The sequence below is a fragment of the Cydia pomonella genome, chromosome 10 (genome assembly GCF_033807575.1).
Source record: "Cydia pomonella isolate Wapato2018A chromosome 10, ilCydPomo1, whole genome shotgun sequence".
In the NCBI taxonomy this organism is placed as follows: Eukaryota; Metazoa; Arthropoda; class Insecta; order Lepidoptera; family Tortricidae; genus Cydia; species Cydia pomonella.
This window is the reverse complement of record NC_084712.1, coordinates 17,393,498-17,419,574: the sequence shown is the minus strand read 5'-3', so window position 1 is coordinate 17,419,574 and position 26,077 is coordinate 17,393,498. Positions and strand designations below refer to the sequence as shown.

The 26,077-nt window shown below is 37.7% G+C and overlaps 1 protein-coding gene across 1 annotated transcript in view; it reads right to left on the bottom strand.

Moving 5' to 3' along the window:
- Window positions 1–1,878: 1,878 nt before the first annotated feature.
- LOC133522296 (uncharacterized) overlaps window positions 1,879–26,077 on the bottom strand; it is a 62,463-nt gene continuing 38,264 nt past the window's right edge. Inside the window, exons 23-31 of the mRNA XM_061857578.1 lie at window positions 23,761–23,884; window positions 23,083–23,161; window positions 7,808–7,943; window positions 7,173–7,236; window positions 6,654–6,705; window positions 5,460–5,504; window positions 4,804–4,930; window positions 3,737–3,897; window positions 1,879–2,783 (exon numbers count right to left, since the gene is read on the bottom strand). Of these exons, the coding sequence (XP_061713562.1) occupies window positions 2,662–2,783; window positions 3,737–3,897; window positions 4,804–4,930; window positions 5,460–5,504; window positions 6,654–6,705; window positions 7,173–7,236; window positions 7,808–7,943; window positions 23,083–23,161; window positions 23,761–23,884 (910 nt within the window). The 3' untranslated portion in view covers window positions 1,879–2,661. The remainder of the gene's footprint in view (window positions 2,784–3,736; window positions 3,898–4,803; window positions 4,931–5,459; window positions 5,505–6,653; window positions 6,706–7,172; window positions 7,237–7,807; window positions 7,944–23,082; window positions 23,162–23,760; window positions 23,885–26,077) is intronic.

Here is a 26,077-nt window from a genome sequence, read left to right as displayed (position 1 = left end):
AGGAGTTCTAGTGACCAACTCCTGACTCCATCATGAGACCCTGAACATCATCTAGATTGATGGTGCTCGTGAGGGCAAATCTATTGAGCCCAAACACGATGGAGTTATGATGAGTAGATTAGGAATTATGGTGACCAACTCCTGACTCCATCATGAGACCCTGGACTTCATCTAGATAGATGGTACTCGTCAGGGCAAATCTTTTGAGCCCAAACACGATGGAATTATAATGAGTAGATTAGGAGTTCTGGTGACCAACTCCTGACTCCATCATGAGACCCTGGACTTCATTTAGATCGATGGTACTCGTCAGGGCAAATCTATTGAGCTCGAATACGATGGAATTATAATGAGTAGATTAGGAGTTCTAGTGACCTACTCCTGACTCCATCATGAGACCCTGGACTTCATCTAGATTGATGGTGCTCATCAGGGTAAATCTATTGAGCCCAAACTCGATGGAGTTATGATGAGTAGATTAGGAGTTCTGGGGAGTTCTGGTGACCAACTCCTGACTCCGTCATGAGACCCTGGACCTCATCTAGATCGATGGTGTTCGTCAGGGCAAATCTTTTGAGCCCAAGCACGATGGAATTATAATGAGTAGATTAGGAGTTCTGGTGACCAACTCCTGACTCCATCATAAGAACCTGGATGGACTTCATTCGGGTCAAAAATAATAATACAAACCCTAACGTGATTTCAAATAACACTGAAACTCTATAGCACTAATGTGCGCAAACGATTGGCATCTTGACTACGGAGCATGGGTGCGTAGCCACCATGCCAATCGATACGACAACGAAACACTATCTGTCTCTCTCTCGTACTAATATGCACAAACGATTGGCATCTTGGCTGGGCAGCATGGGTGCGTAGCCAACATGCCAAACGTTTACGATACGACAAGGAAACACTATCTGTCTCTCTATCGCACTAATATGCGCAATAGATTGGCTTCTTGGCTAGGTATCATGGGTGCGTAGCCAACATGCCAATCGTTTACGATACGACAACGAAACACTACTCTCTCTCTATCGCACTAATATACGCAAACGATTGGTATTTTGGCTAGGCACTAAGCAAGTGTGTGGCCAACATGCCAATTGTTTACGATACGACAACGAAACACTATCTGTCTCTCTATCGCACTAATATACTTTATTTATACCTGCAGTCATTTAGTAACTTCTTCATTTTCCATTGGTGTGAAAGAGACAGAATAAAGAGCAAGGGTTATAGTACACTCTGTAGTCTGTACACTTAGTAGTAGTGTACATAAAAAAAAAAACTACTGTGCATATACAATAAAGAGTGCCCATATGATATCATATGACACTAAAATTAATGTTGCTTGAAATTATATTGAAAACTATCAAGATTATTCTAGTCTGCATTGAAACGCGCGTCGCGTTGCCGGCGCTCGCGTACCGAGTGCCAACGCCATCTATCGAGCGTTATTTCGTGAAATCGGAGAACGCTCCAAGGATTAAGGGCTCTTAAGAGCTATGGGACATATTTTCGAGTAAGTTGCGTGAACCCATATTTTTACACTTTACTGTACAACGGCCACTATTTTACAATCAGACAGATAATAAAAGAATAATGATGCTGTTTAGAGGTTTCGTTTAAAATAAATGTTCATAAATAATAATAAACACCGGGGAAATAACCTCAGCCTCATCCAAGCCAAGGTGAGCCATTATGATAATCAATTTCACACACAAAACATAAATCCAACTTTGAAGCACACCGCAAAAGTTAATTCCAAAAGTACTGAAGTAACATCGTAAATTTCAGACCTGAGAACTTCGGAGGCATACCGCACTCTATTATTAACAAGTATTAAAATTAATTATTCAGAAATAAAGCCAAAACTTGGTGAACACAAAAAAAATTATTAAAAACATAAGAACTTAACATTACGCTCTTTGCTTACAAACAAACTTTTGTCACTTCTTAAAAAAACTTGTTTTAAAACTTAAACGTGTAAAATGAAGTTTTATTTTATTTTCATATACACCATGGGGTACACTGGCCCAAATAACCAGACAAATTATAGATAAATAACGTAAAGGGGACTTCGAGTAGGTATTAACAACTATTCATTGTTTTTATTGTCTCGTCAGCCAAGCGACAGTAGTAGCCAAGGCCGGACTTGGGGGCCATGTCACGTCCACTCCTGGGCTGGGTCAAGGATAACAGTAGGTATTTTTCTAAACTGACGGCAACCTCCTGACTATACAGCTGGACCCGCCCCTTGTTATAGCACAGTTTGATAGAAAAACTATTTTTCCACGTTATATTATCGTGTTACGTAACTTAAATGCCATAAAACTAGGATTTAAAAAGTGCCCAAGTAACCGTCGTGACTATCGCAACGAGTTTCAAGAAAAAGTTGATTCACCAATATAACATACGTTAATAAAGCTAGACCAAGCTAAGTTGGGAGCTATTTTAATGTCATAATTTCATCGAAATTTGACGTTTAAAATAACCCTTGCACAGTCTGAGCTATCAAAATCGCTGCAGACTTAGCTTGGTTTAACACCAGTTACATGTAAAAGTGTGTCAAATTATTATAATTCATAGGGTACCTAATAGTGATAGCATATTTAAAAAAATTAGTTTAGCTACAAAACCGCTTTCCTGACAAAATAATTATTTTTTCTTTTGCTCCATTTTCTTCTTTTGTGCATTTTCAGTTAAGGCGAGTGCTTCTTGCGCGATAGCGTCGTCTCTTTCTTCTAGGACTTGGTGCAGTTCTGGAGTCCAACTTGCATCTGTGTAGAACATAAGTACAGTTGATCGCCATTCGTAAAACGCCTTATAAGTATGACCTCAGGCGCAAGCGTCAGGCCGCGCGTGCGAAGCGGAGCATCAAGCGTCAAGCGTCAAGCAAGGGGATCCATATCGATACCTCCTAATTGTGAATATTTTCCAAATTTGTGCTTACGTTGTATAATTATGTAGTTATAATATTTTTGACAAATGTATGCTTACTACTTATAAATGAATATGACTACTTCTTCAGTTCTATCTTTGAACCGCTCTCCTGCAAAATCCTGATTTTGCACTTGCCTCATTATATTTAGGAAATATCGACATGTTTGCATTTGTTTAACATGGAAGCTGAGACGAACAGCCCGCTCGTCACTCTGCTCGAGCGTCTCGCGATTATTATAATACAAGGTGTAAAAAAAAAGTGGGGATGGGGACATACACAAGATCAAAAATGATGACTTACCTACCACAAAATACTTGGCATCGTACAGCCACCTATTTCAGCTATCAAAACCGTGCTACTATATTTTTTACTACGAGTACCTGCTTTAACTTTTTGGAGACCGTAGGTGACGTGAATCAGACGACAACGTAATAAGCGCCGGCGTGTCAAAAACTTATTTTAAAGTATGAAACATTGACGTCTTAGTGTAAGGCCTGAGTGGACACTCGAATTGGGCGTGCAGCGGGGCGGGACGTGCGGTATGCATGTTAAACAAATGTAAGCGTGTAGGAGCAGCCTTACTGCACGCTGCTCAAATCACTTGTGCATCCGACGCCACGCTGCACGCCCCGCCGGACGCTCAGCTTCGAGCATCCACTCAGGCCTTACACTTAAGAACTATAAACTTTCTTTGCTGTGGGAAACTTACGAGGATTTTAGGTGTTATTGACGTACAACAGGTTACATCAAATCAATTAATCGCTTAATCAATTAATCAAAGTAACTCACCCACAAACAACTTCGTCAGCAGATTACACCGGTTCCTATGTTGACCAAGAACATGCAGTTTGTTGTGTTCCTGCAGCTCTCTCATGCGATTCAGGGCATCTTCGAAACGTAAGAGCCTCTCGGCTTTGGCGGCTTCTGACATTTCTGGTGTTATCAATACTCTGAAGGAAAAAGACATAAGGTTATTTCCAATCGCCCGTTATCAACGTAGCAGTTCACTAAAATTTAGGTATTAGTATGTAATTTTGCTAACATAATTACGCCTTAACTATCATTAAATCACCAAATTTCATTATGCCTAACTTGTATCATGTCATGGGTGTCGTATCCAACATTTCGAAATAAGTTTTCGTATGATTTTCGTTTTAAAAAAGATGATTGGGCGAAGTTGGGTTAGAATGGCAAAGTTAGGTAATTTTAGAATCTTTATTTTTTTTCGTCATAACTGTTTTTATGCAACTCTATTTTTGTGAATTAAATGGATATTCATACCTTTAAACGAGTAACTCTTGTATATTTATTTATATATTTCGGGGATCTCGAACTCTAACGATTTCGATGAAATTTGGGGCATATCCCCCAAATATCGGGGCGAAAAATCGGTCTAGCTAGGTCTTATCTCTGGGAAAACGCGCGTTTTTGAGTTCTCATATGTTTACCGAGCAAAGCTCGGTCTTCCAGATATTGGATATAATATATTATATTTCTTGGAAAATACGGTACTTGTTAATAAAAACTTGGTCACCTATTTTATTATTTTGTGGACATACTTCCCCGTCGCCATCGGCAGGGTGTTCATCCTCTTACTCACGAGCCTAAATAGTCACGCACTTTGCGGTTTAAGAGCAATTTCCTTCCGCGGACGCTCCTGCCAGAATGAGCTGCCGAGGTTTTCTCGAAGGGCTACAGTATGGGGTTCTTCAAAAAATGAGTGTGCAGGACTTTTTAAGTGTCGGTAACGCTCATGTAAACCTCTGAAATTGCAGGCGTCCACAGGCTACAATGGCTGCTTACCATCAGGCGCGCCGTCTGCTTGTTTGCCATCGACGTGGTAATAAAAAACTTACCTTTCATCTTCCACTATTTCTTTTAGGCAAAACGGTATGAATGGTAGAGGCACAAATTTGTCTTTCAGTGCTTCAGGTAGATTTAGGTATTTAGCCTCCTCCTCGCTTTCCACGGACATTTCCAGTACTGAAAAATAAACGAGCCCTTACGATATTTACTTATACCTAAGTGAAAGCACGTGAAAGTAATAACCAGAGAACGGAATTATTGTGGCATTTTTGAACTGTCGTAGGGAGTACTCGTTTATCGACTTTCGACACACATAATAATTATATCGATACAACGTAGGACCCAAAATATTTAATGGATATTTGACTGTACAAGAAGTATTTTAAGTAGATAATGAGGAAAAAAATATATTTTATCAAAAAACTAATGGAATATTTGTTGCCAATAACCAAAGAAATTAAATGTTAACTATTAAGTTGTCATTGTTTTATTTTCAACTACTCAAAGTTATCTGGAAAAGATAGCTCTTTACCAGTAAGATCGCTTGTTATTTACCTCTATTTTCAATCTAAAGTTACTAAAGAAATCCTCAATATTGTTATTAATATTTCTGGCAACCGCAAAATGATCTAAACAAGCGATACGAATTTTCGATAACTCTGGAACTCTGCTGCCTGGATGCACCATAAAATATGCTTGAACTTACGTCCACTTTCTGTTGCAGGAGTAGGACGAACTAGCACTTCTTCTTCTGCAAAACATACATCACCATCATCGTAAGAATATTTTATTCTTTCACATATGTATATATTACTAGTTGTAATACGATTATTTAAACAATAAATCACTTTAGTTTTTAAATTTACGGCCCGATTCGAACTTTAACCTCTTGTATGCTGTAAGTATTGAATTCTAATTAATAACTTATTAGAACTCAATACCTACTACCGTGGCTCCGCGTTTCAGCATATGAAAGATTAAGATACGTCATCCATCCATATCGTATCTAGACCTAATATTTGACACATCTTAAAGTTCGAATATTCGAATGGGGCCGTTAGCGTATTGTCCTTATTACTATTTTCATTACAAATTAGAAAAAGGTATTTTATTAAAAGGGAAGAATGGCTTTGCAATCCTAGCGAAATGACGGTACTTTTTCTATGAAATTCCATTTCGGGACAAAACGGTGTCCAGTAAATAAATCACTTTGATTTAGTTAGATGTCGTTCGCCTCATTATAATATATTCTAGGTTTATAGGTTACGCTTTTTTTTACTGTATTGCAAATTTAGAAAAAAAAACCATTAAACCTAATTATTTGTCATTTTGTCAATAGCATACTAAAAATCATGGAAAATGCATGCAACGCGCATGTAACACCTCTGGAGTTGCAGGCGTCCATAGACTGCGGTGACTGCTTACCATCAGGCGGGCCGTATGCTTGTTTGCCACCGTCGTGGTATATAAAAATAAATAAATTTAGAAGTGGAAAAACGCTTGTCTCTTTTCCATGGACAATCACATGGTAAACTTAATGTTGAAGATAAACGAAAATAACATAGGTACAGTCAGCATCAATAGTAGCGGATGAAACAACGCGCCAAAAGTATCTGACATCCCGGATAACTTTTCCAAATATAGGTAGGTAAATCTCTAAACTTTACATTCAAAAGTATATCTTTAACAATCTTCAGTGTTCTACATATAAAACCATCCCTGTATGTTCAGCTATTACAGAATGGTAGATACTTTTGACACCTTGTTTGATCCGCTACTTTTGATGCTGACTGTACCATGCTGTACATTTATAATTCCTTCTAGATGTTTGTCAACGCCAGTAACTAACATTTTTAACAGTAAAATTTTCTACTTTAATTAGGAATGCTAAAGTGTTAACCTTTTTTCGTTTCAACAAACTCTTCACCCATGTACTCAGTAAACAGTATTTCCTGTGAAAAATCAGAAATAATAGTAAAAAATGTTTTCGTACTTAGAATCTAATATACAAATTTCTTTAGCGTGCTATTTAGACACAGTAAATTTACTGCCATCTTTCAACACTTGATAATATTTTTAGAACGCCATTTGACTTTAATCCTTTAATTTGTTAAATATCAAAAAGTGGCGCCATCTAATAGATCAAAGGCCAAAGGTATGGCGGCATCGTTTCGAGTTTCGAGCGATGCCGCGATGGCGCCAAAACCTTTGGGCTATGCCCGATAAGATGGCGCCACTTTTTGATATCTAACAAATTTAACACATATCAGTGAAAGAACAAGGATCAAATATATAGCGTTCTAAAAAATTTAATCAAGTGTTTAAAGATGGCAGTTAATTTACTGTGCTACAATTTTTAAAATTATCTTTGAATCAGACGAAATTATATGAATCTGTATAAAATCAAAAAATGTCTCACTTCTTCGACTGATTTGGCGCTTGGTATTACCGGCACTTCTAAAAATTCTTCACGGAATTCTTTTCTGCAATAAATTTAACATTATTGGCGTATTGGTTCAAACAGTTAAAGAAACAATTATCTCTGTAGACGCAGACACTGTTAAAGCGGTCTTTAAAAGACCATAGACCATTATGATGTTATGGGAAGAGGTAATGATAACTTAGTAAAAAAGATCGTAGTCAGGAAAGTGGAAGGCGAAAGAGCTAAGGACCACCAACTAGATGGTCTGACCAAGTTAATACGATGTAATAAATAAGGTTAGGTTTAAATTTCGCGCCTACCTACGGTAGAATAATAAATCAGTCTTGAATATACTCCCGTGCTGTGTTATTTGACTCCCATATATTAATTCCCAGTACACAACAGTTAAGAAGGCCACCTCTGGCAAACCATTGACAAGATGCGGGTCCAAACGACGCCTATAATTGCATATACACGTGTAAGTAACGTGACGCCAACAAAAAGTTTTGTACACGGCTCCTTCGCATCCCAGAGACGACGAGCCGCCTCGAACTCCAGCATGCGGTGGTAGTCCTGCTTGGCTATGATTCCTCCATCTTGAGCCACCGAGCACTCCAACTCTCAGCACTAACCGGATCTGAGCTCCACGCTGGTTCCTGCCCGGCTCCTTCGCGTCCCAGAGACGACGAGCCGCCTCGAACTCCAGCACGCGGTGGTAGTCCTGCTCGGCCAAGATTCCTCCTCCTTGAGCCACCGAGCACTCCAACTCTATTTAGGAGTATACAGAGAATTACGCCTAATAATTAGGAATTATCTTGATTACAGATGTGTAAGTTGCAGAAAGGACAATGGGCATGGGTATGGGGAGTGTCCCATGGATGTATACTGTTGAGACATATGTCGTTTTAAAGCTCTTAATCGTAGTATTATTTTATTGTATGGCACCAACCTTGGACCACTTGCAGGGACCGAGCTATATATATAAAAAGAAGTTGCGCATATAAGCAGTTATATTTCCTTATACGCGGGATATAAAAAGTTTTAGCGTATTTTATTCGAAAGAATATAAAAAATGCTTTATGTTTTTTGTATCAACACCAATGATAAAGTATTTAAAGGGACACAATGAACAGTTTTAAAAAATCATCATTCTAAAAATTACTTGATACACAGCGAAATAAGAGTGTATACAAATGCCATGTATATCATGTGAAAAGTATTTTTATAAGCTATTTTTCGTATAATATAACTGGGGTCAAATCGTTGCAGGGACCAAAATAAAACCATTTAATGAGTTAATTAATTGTAGTTAATTACGCCTTAACTTTTCTACTCAACGCCAGATGTCGCTCTAAAGCAAAATTCTACTTGACGTAAAACATTTATACATCGCGGTAATCTCGTCAGTCTTACTCCATCATTATAAAAAGTATAGACTAGTTTATGGATTTCTAAAGTTATGTCAAGATGACTCTGAATGTAATATTGTCAACAATAATTGTCAAAACACGCAATTTAAAATATTCAACATTGTAATTACAAAATAGTATATTTCTAATACGCTATAATTTTCTCCAATCGAAATGCACTCCATTCCATTGATCTCAGAGAGTATGCTCCTTGAATATCTTCACTATTCATGGGGTAGGTAAGATCAAAGTATTATTTTTTCTCGTATAGCTGCTATATAGCGTTCGACTCCATGGAAAATAAAGGCTCCAAATTATATAAAAAATGTAGCATATATACAAAGTGCAATTTAGATAGTATTCCAGAAAAAAATGCGCCTATGTAAATGCTGAAAAGTTTCCTATCGTATTGTCGAACAAATTCATATCTACTTCTGATCTACGCGACCTTAGAAGTTTGGATTGTCCTACCTAATCATTTTACATTTTATTGTTTTCAGAACAAGAATTATTTTACTTCCCACTGTCTATGTAAGGGGACTTAGAGCGGATTCATACTTTACTATACGTGTCGTGTCGAATGATAGTCCCTATGTCAGTTTTTTGCGTAGGATAAGTTAAAAAAATAATTAAAAATATGTGTTACCGTATTTTTATTCGTGAAATGTTACCTATATTTCTAAGTTAATGATTGTACTATACTTCCAAAAATATGTCTGACAAACATTTTATATGAAAGCCATTTTTCCATGTAAAAATGAACTGTTATAGGGACCGTCTTTTGAATTTATGATAATTTATTCATATTTTAATGTACTCGGGTAATATTGCAGGCATTATATCAGCACCAAATAAATGCTGTGAACCAGATATATATTAAGTGGCGAATAACGTTTCCAAATCGCATTTTCTTTTGACATATTTTTCTTTTTTTTTTGCTCTTTTTTCACGACCGGTTTGGCCTAGTAAGTCGATGATCCTGGGTTTGAATCCCGGTAAGGGCATTTATTTGTGTGATGAGCACAGATATTTAAGTATTTGTATATTATATATTATTATGTCGTTGTATGAGTACCCACAAAACAAGCCTTCTCGGCTTGCCGTGGGACTCAGTTAATTTGTGTAAGAATGTCCCTATAATATTTATTTATTGTTATTATTACTTAGAACTCCCCAGGAGCACTCGGGTGTGTAAGGTCGCTACTCCCCAACTTATTATAATTGTTATTACTTTCAGCATTTTTAAGTTGTTCATCGGACACTGAGGCCATTGAAGTTTCAAGCTGGCGGCATCAAAATGGAGTACCTAGGTACTGTTTCAAATAAATGGGTGGTAAGTAAGTACATTTGGTGAAGTGGAACTGCTGATGTTGATCAGAAACGGAACTCTTCCACGCGCGTGATTTGTCTTCTTTGTTAAGTTTGTAGCGAGTAAGTTTCAAGTACCAAGGTTTTTAGGAATCTTTGTGTCAAGGTAAAGGTCTGACGATGGGTTCCATGAGGAAGCGAGGGAACACCTCAAATCTTATAGGCATAAAGTCATTTTGGATTTTCATCAATACCTTAAGCTTTTTCATTCCCACTAGTGGCATTTAATGAAGTGGAACTACTGATGTTGACCAAAACGGAACTCTTGAACGCGCGAGATTTTTCTTCTTTGTTTTTATTTATGATATAAGAGGCAAACGAGCAGACGTCACACCTGATGGTAAGCGATTACCGCCGCCCATGGACACCTGCTAAACCATAGGGGTTGTAAGTTCGGTGCTGGCCTTTAAGATTGGAATACGCTGTTTTCTTAAAGTTTTAAATGTCGTATTGGTCCGGAAATACCGCAGGCGACAGATCATTTCATAGTTTAGCTGTATGAGGCAGGAAGTTTCTAGAGAAATGCACAGTTGAGGACTGCCAACCATCTAAGTGTTGAAAATAAAAATGTTGTAGCGTAGAGCGATGACGAAAAGAGGCGGCAAGGATTAATCCGAGCAATTCGATGGAACACTCGCCGTAATAGATTTGTCCTGATAAGTTTGTAGAAAGTAAGGTTGTTAAAAAACATCTGTGTCTAGATCCAGGTCTGATAGATACCTCAAACCTTATAGAAATACATATAGTTTTTTTTGGATTTACATCAATATCTTTGGGCGTTTTATTAAAAAAAAAGCTACATTTAATCAAGTGGAACTGCTGATACGTTCCAGAACGGAACTTTTCAACGCACACGTTTTGTATTCTTTATTAAGCTTGTAGTGAGTAAGGTTCTTAAGGTGTACTTAATACATCAATGTCCAGTTCTGATGATGGGTTTCATGAAGAATCGAGGGAATTCCTAAAATCTTTTAGGCATACATGTAATAATTTCTGGGATTTTATTTACATATCAAGCATTATTATTAAAAAAGTGTCATTTGACTAAAAGTAACAGCTGATGTTGACCAGAATGGAACTCACCAACTCGCGCGCGATTTGTTTTATTAGTTAAGTTTGTAGCAAGTAAGTTTTAAGTATTAAGGTTTCTAGGAACATTTGTGTGAAGGTAAAGGTCTGATGATGGGTCCCATGAAGAATCGAGGGAATTTCTTAAATGCTATAGGCATATATGTAGTACTTATTGGATTTTCATCAACATATTATCAACTTTTATTCACAAAAGTGACATATGATGATGTGGAACTACTGATGTTGACCAGAACGGAACTCCAACGCGTGCAATTTTTCTTCGTTAAGTTTGTAGCAAGTAAGGTTCTTAAGAAACATTTTTGTCAAAGTACAGTTCTGATGATGGGTTTCATGAAGAATCGAGGGAATTCCTAAAATCTTATAGGCATACATGTAATAATTTCTGGGATTTTATTTACATATCAAGCATTTTTATTAAAAAATTGTCATTTGACTAAGTGTAACAGCTGATGTTGACCAGAATGGAACTCGCCAACTCGCGCGCGATTTGTTTTATTAGTTAAGTTTGTAGCAAGTAAGTTTTAAGTACTAAGGTTTTTAGTAACATTCGTGTCAAGGTAAAGGTCTGATGATGGGTCCCATGAAGAATCGAGGGAATTTCTTAAATGTTATAGGTATATATATAGTACTTATTGGATTTTCATCAACATATTATCAAGTCTTATTCACAAAAGTGACATTTGATGATGTGGAACTACTGATGTTGACCAAAACGGAACTCCAACGCGCGCAATTTTTCTTCGTTGTTAAGTTTGTAGCGAGTAAGGTTCTCAAGAAACATTTTTGTCGAAGTACAGTTCTGATGATGTGTTTCATGAGAAAGCGAGGGATCTCCTCATTCTCCTCAATTCTTATAGGCATATAGTCATTTTGGATTTTCATCAATATCTTTAGCTTTTTTTATTCACATTAGTGGCATTTGATGAAGTGGAACTAGTGATGTTGACTAAAACGGAACTCTTCAACGCGTGAGATTTTTTGTTTTTTGTTTGTGATATAAGAGGCAAACTAGCAGACGAATCAAATGATGGTAAGCAATTACCGCTGGCCATGGACATCTGTTACACCATAGGGATTGTAAGTGCGGTGCCGGCATTTAAGATAGGAACACGCTCTTTCCTTAAAGTTTGAAAGATCGTATTGGGCCGGAAATACCGCATGCGACAGATCATTTCATAGTTTAGCTGTATGAGGCAGGAAGTTTCTAGAGAAATGCACAGTTGAGGACCTTAACCATCTAAGTGGTGAAGATATAAATGATGTAGCGTAAAGCGGTGACGGAAAGAGGCGGCAGAGATTAATCCGAACAATTCCTCGGAACTTTTAAGTTTGTAGAAAGTAAGGTTCTTAAGAAATATCTGTGCTAGACACCAGTGTCTAGTGTCTAGGTCTGATGATGGACACCTCAAACCTTATAGAAATACATATAGTTTTTTTTTTCATCAATATCTCTAGGTGTTTTATTTAAAAAAAGTTATATTTGATCAAGTGGTTCCACGGAACTTTTTAACGCACGCGTTTTGTATTCTTTATTAAGCTTGTAGCGAGTAACGTTCTTAAGGTGTATTTATATCAATGTTCAGTTCTGATGATGGGTTTCATAAATAATCGAGGGAATTCCTGACATCTTATAATTTCTGGATTTTTATTTACATATCAAGCATTTTTATTAAAAAGTGACATTTGACGAAATGCAACAGCTGATGCTGGCCAAAATGGAACTCGCCAATTCGCGCGCGATATGTTTTATTTGTTTATTTTGTAGCAAGTAAAGTTCTTGAAGACATTTGTGTCATAAGGTCTAGTTCTGAGGATGGGTTCCATGAGAAATCGAAGAAATTCCTCAAATCTTATAGGCATACAATACATACAGTAATGTTTGGATTCTCGTCAACATATCAAGCATTTTTATTTAAACAAGTTAGTGATATTGACCAGAACGGAACTCTTCAACGCGCGCGATTCTTATTCTTTGTTAAGTTTGTAGCAAGCTAGGTTTTTAGGAAACATTTGTGTCAAGGTCCAGTTATGATGATGGATTCAATGAGGAATTGAGGATTTTAAATCGATTTGAATTCACAATTGGGAGGAATTGAGGATTTTCGTCAACATATCAAGTTTTTTTTATTTGAACAAGTGACATTTGATGAAGTGAAACTGCTGATATTGAGCAAAATGGAACTCTTCAACGACAAGTATTTTACCTTAGGCGTGTTTTTTATTTTATTTCGTTTATAGCATGTAAGGCTTTTAAGGAACATTTGTGTCAAGGTCCAGTTCTGATGATAGGTTCTACGAGAAACCGAAGGAGCTTCTCATATTGTATAGGATAGGCATACATATAGTCATTTTAGGATTTTCATCAATTTTACAAGCATTTTTACTCAATAAAGTGACATTTGTTGAAGTAGAATTGCTGATGAAGAACGGAACACCTCAACGACTTCCAGATTCTTTATTTTTATTACTCTTCTTTCTTTTTCATTATTCTTAGAACAGGTATTTCTACTAAGTGAACCGAACTGCTACTATTAAAAGTAGGTAGGTAGGTAGGTAGGTTAAATAGGTTAAAACTGTAAGGATTATTATGTATAAGTAGTCTTTCTTTTAATTAAACATAGGTAAGTAATTCTATTTAAGTATAAGTGTCTTTAAAAAAAACATCAATCGACTCTTATCTGTCACTAGTTCCAGTTTCAGAGTATAAAATCCGGGTACACAGCCACGGCCAGCCGGGTAGCCAGACAGTTCGAATACGGACAAGTTATTGTGAATAAAAAATCTTATCGTCTTGCAAAAGTTATTGTCATAAATGTATAGGTTTCGAATGCATGAATATAAAGTTAAAATGCTGGTAAAAGTATTAGTTTTTATCATTAACCATTTTATATCCCAACAAAACTGTTACCCTTACAAAAATAAAATGCTTTCATTACCTAATGTAGGTTACGTTAGGTAATAAATAAATAAATAGGTAGGGACAATCTTACACAGATTGGCCCCAAACTAATCAAAGCTTGTACTATGGGTACTAGGCGACGTTAAACATACTTATTTAGATAAATATATATTTACGTATATACATAGAAAACACGCATGCCTTAGGAACAAATATCTGTATTCATCACACAAAGAAATGCCCTTACGCGATTCAAACTCGGGACCATCGGCTTCATACTTCATAGGCAGGGTCACTACCCACTAGGCCAAACCGGTCGGCAAAAGGTAAAGATAATTAGGTAAAGACAATGAATAATTAAACGTATTATAAATTGACACCAATATCCATCAAATAGTATAACTAGGTATGCTAAGAGCGGGCTTCAGGCAATTACGTCGCACCTTTAGAATTAAACTAATTTGACTCAAAAAGTACGACTACTTTATATATGTAGTTTGGTAGAACAGTAAGAACTCACTATATGTGTCTCTTTTTCATGCGGTGAAATCCCCCCCAGCCGGAAAGGGTAGCGACGCCCATTTTATCGACTCTCGAGTCGACTCCAATCTGATACTAATAGTAAGTAAGTACTTACTTAGTAAGCAAATTGTAGTAGTCATCCCTTCTTAGTAAAAGGAAAGTATTGTAAAGATACTACTTTTTAACCGACTTCAAAAACTTTCTGAACCAATGTTGAAAATTAGTTATCGTTTGAAAGTGGGTATATAGTTCCAAGATGGTCCTATTTTTGACAAAACCACGAGGAATTAAGGGAACTCCCCAAATCTTATAGGCGTTTTTTAGTTTCATCAACAGACCAGGCATTGCCATTCAAAAAAGTGCTATTTGAAGAAGTGGAACTTCTGATCAGGACCAGAAAATAACTCTTTAACGATGCGTATTTCACGCTAGACGATTTGTCTTCTTTGTTATGTTTGTAAAGAAGCTACTTGCTTAACGAGGTTTAAGGAATATTTGTGTAAAGGTCTAGCTTACATCATGGGTTCCATGAGGAATTGAGGCAACCTCTCAATTCTTGATGGAACGTAAAACTGTTTATTGACATAATTGTCGATAGGTATCCCATCTGCTCTAATTTACCCCACTTGACGGTACTTACATGAAAAAAAAACTTCTCTTAAAAATAGGAAACCGACTTCAAACATAGGTATTAGAAAACAATACAAAAACTGTTATTGTATTTTCAGAAACCATAAGGAAATAATGAGGATGCATCGACATAAGAAGAATCGAACATGGGCAAGATAAAGTTCAAGAAAAAAGCAAATATAATGTGTACTTGTGTGTAGTCAAAGAAAGTTGAAAAATAAAGCATAATTAATGGCCATAGAATACAGAACCGATACACGAACATTAAGACTATTAAAAATAGACATATAGGTTGATCGTACTACTCGTACTAATGTATTTCTTTTGTTCAATTATATTATTGCATTAAAGTTAGATTCTCTAGATATATATTATTCATAGGTTCTGTATTCTATACGAATTGTTTCAGTGTAATTATTGTACTAAATACCGTTGACCGCCTGTCAACAGTATTTATTTCTACATTACTATCACAGAAGATTTTAGGCCCTACAGTAGTTTTTGAATTAGTATTTACTATGGACAAATATAGCGAAATGTGAGTTTTTACCTAAAATATCAATCTTTTGTGAACGTGGTGTAGAGTATATACCGCCTAAGACTGAAGTAGCTACGCGGGCAACGTTTTCAAAATAGAATCGTGTTCATGGTCGGCCCATGGTAAAAATAATTAGGTACACGTAGACCCGCTAAATAAACCCCGTGGACCCACCAGGAGAACATATTGGAGAGACTAGAGATAATACACCGCTTTAAGGGCGGTCGCACTCGGCATTGACATCTGGCGTCTAGATGGCGGGTGGACCTCAGCGAATTTCAAAGAAATATTCATAAACATCCAATGACGTCCGGCTCGGACACCAGATCTTCAATCTCCTGATTCCTGTGGAGTCTCCAGGTTCCATCCTCTCCACGTGTGAGTCCTAGGATTTTTCGCGCTGCCAGACTCCGATGACTCAGGCACGTAGTCCAGATGGGTGAGGATCGTGCAGCCTGGAGGGCGTACTCTGAAGTTCCAAATGGCCGAAGACCGTCTAGACGTCCTAGGTAGGTCCCGCTGGAGAGATGAAATGCAAAAAGACCTTAGCGAACTCGGCGCCGTCGACTAGATGGAAACGGTTTTGGACAGAGAAGCATGGCGGTCTTTGGTGTCGGAGGCCAAGATCCACTTCGGGTCGCTGCGCCATAGCAGTAAGTAAGTATTTATAAACATACTGTACCTTCTGTGTACCTAACCCAAAACGAGATATTTAAGAAAAAGTCCACCCGCCATTCTGACGTCAGGTTTGCGGTTGGACCTATGAAATCTTGCATTATACCGCACTAAAAGTATGCAGTTATATGGTACAGTCGCCATCAGATATATCGGAGTGGCCGAGGTGCTCAAAGATCTCTAAACACGCACTCTAACCTCTTGACAGTAGAGGCATGTTCAGATATTCGTGGGTACCTTGGCCGCTCCGATATATAAGATGGTGACTGTACCTTTAGTGTACCTCTGTAAATAGAAATAGAAACCGGTGTACCTCTCCCCAAAACAAGCTAGGCTAAGCTCATGCACAATATAACTGCATACTTTTAGTGCGGTATAATGCAAGATTTCATAGGTCCACCCGCCATCCTGACGTCAGGTTGGCGGGTGGACCGTTTTGTGAAATATCTCGTTTTGGGGAAAGGTACACTGGTTTATATTAAAGGTACACTGAGGTACACAGAAGGTACAATATGTTTATAAATATTTCTTTGAAATTCGCTGAGGTCCACCGCCATCCTGACGCTTACCATATATCTAAGACCTTAGGGGCAATAACGATAGTGCTAGTTCAGTTGTGTCATTCACAAATTCGAGCCAATCGTGCTGTCTAACACAACTAGATGCGATCAATCGCGTGCATAATGCGAACTCATCAACCAATCACGTTGTGGTACTTGTGGCGTTAGACTGCACGATTGGCTCAAACTCGTGTGCGTAACACCGCTGTACTGGCCCCATTCTTATTGCCCGTAAGGCCCGTCCTCAGATATATTATGTCAACGACACAGTCGCGATTTTAAAAAATCACATCGCTTCTGCTACCAAATTGTTGAGCATAACGTTTTCCTATCCATAGGTTCCATCTGTCCAGTAGGATCCACCATCTCGATCCACCAGATTGAAGAGATTGTTACTTAACTGATGGATCGAGATAATGAAACCTACTGAATAGAGCGGGTCGATTGGATATAACAAAGTACGCTTATATGAAACGCTACTCCGGTGTGCGAGTGAGACAGTCAGGCCAATTTGAACTTGCATTTGACAGAAAACTGACTCCATCAAACGCTACCAGTTCCATTGCCGGCCTCTTCGCTGCCTTCTATAGTGGTTCAATCTTACCTTGCTTATGAATAATAAGGGGCGTGCACACCGATATTAGAGTAATATTGGAATCATATCAGTTAGTTGCGGGCGTCTCGCTCGCACAAATACATGCGTATAAGTGCGAAATGAACACACGAATGACAGCTAACTGGTATCATTCCAATATTATTCTAAAATTGGTTTAATGTCAGTTGCACTTTCGAATTGGCCTACATAGCGATTTCCTTAGCCTGCACACCGGATCGGCGTGTGGGCCGGCATCTAGCTAATGTAAAGCCACCTCATTAGGTGCTTTTAGCCTTTTGAACGGCAAGAACACCTAAAGATGTGGTGAGAGAAAGCCGCGCGTCCCTCATGCACTGCACTAGCTTTACAGCTTGCATTGCGACCAATGTATGCCGCTCACCGCCCCGCCGGTCGCGTGGGTCCAATCCACGGCCCTAGAAGACGTACTTTACATATAAACAAGAGCACGCGAGCATTTTGCGAGTTGTGTATGTGTACTTGTGTTATCTAGGCGCACAAACGGTTACAATAACAAGAAGTGTACACCGCGTGTGCAGTCCAACACGGGAGCACGGGTGCGATTCGAAAATAACGCGCTAGCGACGCATTACAACATTGACATACCCTTTGAACGCCATAACAAAAACGTTACTCACATGCCAAGGTCACGGGCGCAAGTGAGCTTGAAAGTGCATGAGGGACTTTGACAGCGATTATAACAGCTATAATCATTAATGTGTTCATGGCCCTTAAATCATGTCTAGTGACGGCGCCTTTAGGTGTTCTTGACGTTCAAAAGGTTAAGGGCGTTTGCTAGCTGGCGCTAGTGCACGGAGCGGGTAAACACGCGCAGGTGCCTTTGTAAGTAAAATCAGTCGCACGCGTCCGCGCCAGTTAGTAGCGTTGCTCATACTGTAAGAGCTCGTTCCCACTATGTCGGATGTCGTGGCGATTTTTAATCGTACGTTCCACTGGCAGAATATAAAATGAAGCTGTTCACACTCGTCCGACAACGATTTTGTGTCGGATACGACATAAAATGTCGTGCGTTTTGCCAGCCCTCCCTGCCCGGAAAAAAATCGTGTCGTGTCTCGCTCGCGTACGAGTGAATATAGCGCTGTTCACATTTTGTCGGATGTCGGAACGATTTCGCCCGCGCCGCCCGCGCGGCACCCCCTCACACACCCGCGCGTCGCTGCCGCGTCGTTGCGATCGCTTCTTAATTCAGCTATCAAATTCTGAAATATTCATAAGGTAAATCTTTCCCTGAGAATTGGGTGTACCCAATATCTCCTTTTTTTAACTGCCTCTAATCGTTTCTTTCGCAAATAATACAAAACCACAAACATTTCGTCGACGTTCATCTTGTACTAAGCCTCGCTACCCACTCGAAAAATACACGCCAGCTGCGATCGTGCACGACAGACGACTAGTGGGAACAGTACCGCCGACACCCGATTGAAATCCGGATCCGACATCCGACATAGTGAGAACAGCGGCAACGACACACGATTAAAAATCGCCACGACATCCGACATAGTGGGAACGAGCTCTAAGCCGCACGCCCGCTCCATGCACACGCGCGACGTTGCGGACGCCCTATGCCCTAAACCTTACTTGAAAGTGTGAAGGTTACTCTGACAGCGGCTATATCAGCTATAATGTATTTATGACGCTTTGAGCATAACTAGTTACGACGCCTTAAGGTATTCTTGGCGTTCAAAAGGTTAAGGGCGTTTGCTAGCTGGCGCGAGTGCACGGAGCGGGTGCACGTGCGCGGGTGCCTTTGTAGGTAAAATTCGTCGCACGCGTCCGCGCCAGCTAGCGTCGCCAGTTACTGTTTTTCGTTAACCCGCTTCAGCTAGCAAACTAAGCGCAAATGGTCCGAGATTGGCGCAATAACCATGCATTCCCTTATCTGGATCTGGATGCACCTATTCACCAATGCTTGCTTTAAAGTAACTTGTCGACTCGTCCTGATAATATTTGTGCGACCGTGAAGAAAATCTATGCCGTCAGTTATTTTTCAATTTATATGAAATAAAGGTGTTAAATGTATTCAAAAGTTTTTATTTAATACGGTATGTATAAGTGCTCTGTGCATCCGCACCAGCTAGCGGTGCCCTTAGCAAACCAATCGCAAATGGTCCGAGATTGGCGCAATAACCATGCATTCTCTTATCTGGATCTGGATGCACCTATTCACCAATGCTTGCTTTAAATTAACTTGTCGACTCATCCTGCTAATATTTGTGCGACCGTGAAGAAAATGTATGCTGTCAGTTATTTTTCAATTTATATGAAATAAAGGTGTTAAATGTATTCAAAAGTTTTTATTTCATATGTATATATAATGGAACGAAATACAGCTACTATCTTAGCTTGGCAAGCAGTTAAGAGTCGCTGATGCTTTTATTGTATTCACTGCGTTAATTTTAGGTTTAAGATTCTTTATTCTCACTAAGAATTTGACAATTCACTTACATGAGAACTTAAAACTACACAATTTAATCCTGCTTCATATGGCAAACGAAGGAAACGTTGCTTTGAACCGCGACGCAATCTCAAATGTTTCACTTTTACACAATTTTCCTGCAGAGAGACAAAACAAGTATGTACATAGTACCTTTTTACGATTTATTTTATCGTAACATAAACTTAGATTTATTTTCTTGCTGCTAATTATGGTACTCCAACTACTCCATAAATACATTTACTTACCTACTTATTGCTTAGGAATCTTATTTCATGTTTAATAATAAGTTTATATAACGTTTCTAGCGGGACATAACGCGAACTTTAAAAAATGTAATGCTTTTGCTAGCTTTATCACTCGAATATGTAAGAGCAAGAGAGATAAATAGACGAAACTTACTAGTTCAAGGTAACCACTCGTTTTATTGTCAAAGTTCCGAATTAAACAAACTTATTCTTCGGTGACATTTTTAGCGTTTATAAGCGACTATACGGATCCAGCATTTGCCGCTCATTCGGTTCTCCTATTGCACGCAAGATGTCAGTACTAGAGAGGATTTGAAAAATCATAATTAAGTAGTTTAGTGCCATTTATTGAGCAGTAATAATTTAAAAAAATATATAAATTACTTTTTCATTATATTTCAGGCATGCAAAGTGATGTAAATGGTTACAAAAGTAACTCTATATGAATGACATTTTTTAGTTCCAGTTTACGCCGCAGCGCATGATCAAAATTATTAATATCATCTTCCCTGGACACTTTCGGTCTTTGGTGTCATATAAGTAATTAATGCTTAATTGAAGACCTTCCAAATAGGATATGACTCAATTGTATATACCAATAGTAAAAATTACCCAAACTGCTACCAAGGCTCCATCTAGTGCCAGGTAGAACAAACAAAGCGGCATTTACCACAATTAATTAACGAAAAAACTCGTTTTATTACCGCCCCTGCAAGCATTTGAGTGCAAGTATATATATATTAAAATACCTTATAAAAATGTTTTTTAAATGATATATATGGCTTGAGTATACAAGCAAGTTTCAGTGTTTAATAGCAGTATTTTTAATTCAAGCATATGTTATATCAACTAATTCCAGCCCTGTACGTACTTAAACGTAAGTAGTGGTAAACAGAAATCTAGAATTTCTCATATTCTTTCATACAAAACACCTAACAACCGGCTACGTAACAAGTACTTTGTAAAACAACAGTTTATATTCGCCACTCTTTTTTTTTAATTGCTCAGTCCCTGCACGTTATCCAAAGTTAGTGTCATACAATAAAATAATGCTAAGAGTAAACCCTTTCAAACGAGATATGTCTCAACAGTATACATCCATGGGACAAATTGCCCATTCTCCTTTCCAAAACGTTGTCATTTCTCAGAAATTTCAGGAAAATTGACTGAAAATAAAGGAAATTATATATAAACTGAAATAAATGTCATATACTAAGAAAAAGTGACCTAGGCCTCCAGTGCCCCAGGCTGGAATCAAACCAGCGTCCTCTGCTATCACGGCAGGTGCCTGAGCCACTCGGCCACCGGGGTCACGGCAGCATTGGTTGAATTCTTCCAAGTATATGCATTTTTAGGGTTCCGTAGCCAAATGGCAAAAAACGGAACCCTTATAGATTCGTCATGTCCGTCTGTCTGTCCGATTCTGTCACAGCCACTTTTTTCCGAAACTATAAGAGCTGTACTGTTCAAACTTAGTAAGTGGATGTATTCTATGAACCGCATTAAGATTTTCACACAAAAATAGAAAAAAAACAATAAATTTTGGGGGTTCCCCATACTTAGAACTGAAACTCAAAAAATCTTTTTTCATCAATGATATTGAGGTTTCTAATATCATTTTTTTCTAAAATGAATAGTTTGCGCGAGAGACACTTCCAAAGTGGTAAAATGTGTCCCCCCCCCCCCGTAACTTCTAAAATATCAGAATGAAAAATCTAAAAAAAATATATGATATACATTGCCATGTAAACTTCCACCGAAAATTGGTTTGAACGAGATCTAGTAAGAAGTTTTTTTTTAATACGTCATGAAATTAAAAAAATATTTTTTTTTTCATCATACCCATACGTGTGGGGTATCTATGGATAGGTCTTCAAAAATGATATTAAGGTTTCTAATATCATTTTTTTTCTAAACTGAATAGTTTGCGCGAGAGAACCTTCCAAAGTGAAAAAAAGTGTGTCCCCCCCCCCCCTGTAACTTCTAAAATAACAGAATGAAAAATCTAAAAAAAATATATGATATACATTACCATGCAAACTTCCACCGAAAATTGGTTTGAACGAGATCTAGTGAGTAGTTTTTTTTAATACGTCATAAAATTAAAAAAAAAAAAACATCAAACATATACGTGTGGGGTATCTATGGATAGGTCTTCAAAAATGATATTTAGGTTCCTAATATCATTTTTTTCTAAACTGAATAGTTTGCGCGAGAGACACTTCCAAAGTGGTAAAATGTGTGTCCAAAGTAGTAAAATGTTGAACAAGATCTAGTAAGTAGATTTTTTTTAATACGTCTTAAATTGTACGGAACCCTTCATGCGCGAGTCCGACTCGCACTTAGCCGCTTTTTTTACTGAAGGATTACGGCGCCCCGCCGCCGCTGCCGCCGCGATAGCAGAGGACGCTGCTTCGATTCCAGCCTGGAGCACTGGAGGCCTTGGTCACTTTTTCTTATTATATTATGACATTTATTTCAGTTTATAATTTATATTGCAGTGTTTCTACTTGAAATAAAAACAAATTAAAATATTTTCTGAAAATAATTTGTTCTAATAAATAGTAACGAAGGAAATGTTAATTTTTGGTAGTACAGAAAATTTTAAATAATGAGAACTGTAAAGAAAAAATCCAAATGGAATTTTCGCAATTTTGGATATTTCCCGACTACACATCAGTAATCTATATATTCTTGAATTAACATTAGGTACTATTGTGTTTTTAAGATTAACAATATTTAATCAGAAAAAGCCATGTTTAAAATATGGGTAAATAAATACATAAATTTAGAGAAACATTTATTTTGAACATTATACCGTCATCAATTTCAATTCAAACCAAAATTGGCCACATTATGTATTAAATAATTTGGTAATGATATTTTGGGTGTACAAACCTGCGTACGCGTCGCCAGGTTGAGGCTGCATGCGGGAGGGCGGGGCAGGAGCCGCTGGTTTATCCCTGGCTGATGGCGTCTGTCAACGTAACAGGAGACTGAGATGGAAGTTGAAAATTGATAATAACTTGTATTATGATGTACGATCCTACTAGGAAAAATTACGTAAAAATTAAGGTACTTATGGTTTCTAAAAACTGCATATAGAAAAAAAGGTCTGTTCTTGAAAATTTTTAGACACAGGAGCCAAATATCTTGTCTTGACTGAGGATATAATTGTCATAACCGGCCCAACGTACTTATTTTTAGAAATATGGTCCAGCAATTTTCCAATTTTTTTGAAATGTAAGGTCATCGTATACTTGATGTTATTAATACAGGATAGCAGACATAACAGGCAAAAGCATTGTGGTAAGTACCTCACAAAACACTGTCATAATTTAATAATAAACTTATTCAATTTCTTCCAATTTATGAGTTTGCCTTACCGATGTGCCATCGGGAAGTTTCACAAATTTCAAAATTTCCACATGAAAAAATTACGGATATTCTCATATTTTTATATGAGGATCAAAATTGTCTATTTGTAAATATATTTAAAAGCCTTTTTCATTGTCTGTAGGAATATCCTGAAATTTTTGAGTACTTTGCACATCCTCTTGCACATATTTGATTTACCTTGCTTGGTGTTGGCGGTTTCTTCACAGCTGATTCAATTTTGGGTGGCTCTAGAATGTTCCGGACTTCTTCCACTCGTTTCCATTGGTCCAAAGATAGCGGCCAACCATCGGGACACGATAATCTAATTTATTGAATCAGGCGTTACTTTGCGGAAATCTGTTAGTTACAACAATATAATTCTTTGCGCAAGTATAATTAAATAGGTTATCATTATCACCAAAGATAATTTAGTATAGAGGCGTATTGTCGAAGTAAATTTTGTAGTCAACTAAATGTACTGCCATCTTTCGACACAGGACTAAAACTCTTAGAATGACATATGGCTATTTGACCCATGTTCTTTCACTGATACGTGTTAAATATCAAACGGTGTTGCCATCTACTAGAGTATAGGCCAAATGTATATCGCCGTCTATTCGAGCATATATTTTTCTTGATTATTCGAGGCACGTTTTTTTCTTAGATTTTATTTAACTTATAATTATCACTAATTGATCAGGAACCCGATTCAGAATTTTCAACTTGTTATGGTTTTTATCTTATTTTCTAATGACCACCAAGATTGGTGGATGCTAAATGAAGTGAAAGCCGCCAACCATCAAGACAATCAAGAATCACGTAATTTGTAAAATTACGTGTATAATGTAAGTATGTACATTTCTAGTCCAGATTAATACGATCATTACAAAATAGAAAATAATGTACAATGATAAATACATGGACACATAATAAATGAATTCATTCCACGTTCATTCATAAAGTGGCCATGCTGCAATTTGTCGCTGGGTGTACTCAGGCTAACTGTCGCCTAGCAAGAAATATATTTATGTGAGCTTCTAATTTGGAACTAAAAGAGCCAAGATTTTACTGTATAGTTTCCACTAAACAACAATTAGCAAGTACCGTAAAACCACCCCAACATAGTATAATACTGTAACTAGGGTCCACAAGTGCAACTAATAATAAATAAATATTTGGGAGCAATTTTACACGGAACGGCCTAGCCCCAAACTAAGCAAAGCTTGTACTATGGGAACATACACATAGCAAATACCCATGACATGACTCAGGAACAAATATCCGTGTTCATCACACAAATAAATGCCCTTGCCGGGAAATGAACCCGAGACCTTCGGCTACATAGGCAGGGTCATTACCCATTCTAGGCCAGACTGGCAGTGTTGTTAAAAGACTAGTCTTGAAAACTTTGAAACCTTAAAGACTCCCAAACCTTGAAGGTTCAAACGTTGAAGACTTAAGCGTTGAAGGTTTAACCTCAAAAACGGTTCAGAACCTTAACGACTCAAGCTTTTTATGAGCTCTTAAGAGTAAGTCTTTAAGACTCGGGCTTCATAGAGAGCTCAAGCTTTAAAAACTCGGACCTATTGAAAGCTCAAGGCCCCCGAACCAATAATGAGCGTTCTAGGCAGAAAGTATTATTGTGTTTTTTTAAAGAATATTATGAACCTAACTACGTTGCCACTTTGTAGTCATGTCTGGGTTGAGTGATTAACAGATAGCAAAAAGACTGATGCCACTCATAAAATTAATCTGCAGTCGATAAAATCTTTAACTTTACGTTTAGAGGTATTGTTTATCCATATTTTACAAACAAAAATGCTATAAAGTCCGAATTATTTTTTTCTTTTTTCCCCTGTGTCACAAAAAATTATATAATATTTTTCAATTCTAATGACCTCAGGATTACGCTGTTAAAATCTCTCGGGTTCCTCACGGGTATTCGGTATAACTATCAAATATGGCATAGATTGATCAAATTTGTTAGAAGCTTTTAAGACTTAAACGCTCCAAACCTTACAGACTTAAACCTTCAACGAGGCATTCAAGCTTGAGGCCTAAAGACTCGAGGTTTCTGTGATCGTAAGCAGCAACGCGAACTTATTAATTTGAGGCTTATATGGTCGAGGCTTTAAGGTTCAAGGCTTCTAGACTCAGCAGTCGCGACTAGAGAGTCTTGTAGTTTATGCCTGGAAGCTTAAATTCTCAACACTACAGACTGGTCGTCAAATTAGGTAACTAAGTATCCATACCAATGTTCTTTTCGGAACTTATTCTCTCATTTACGAAAATAACTCGACATAGAATTGGCTAATTCAAATGGAAATTTTAGAATCCTCCTGTCCTGAGTCCCAGAGGTCCTTATAAAGGTTTATTCCGAAACGTAATTTTAACCTTGATTAAGTAAGTCAAGGTTCCAAATTCAAAAACGAAACTAACGATTCTGGAACTTAGGAGGCTATAGTTATGTGGAGGTGGTGGTGGTGAGGAGGGTATACTCGTAATTTAGTGGTGT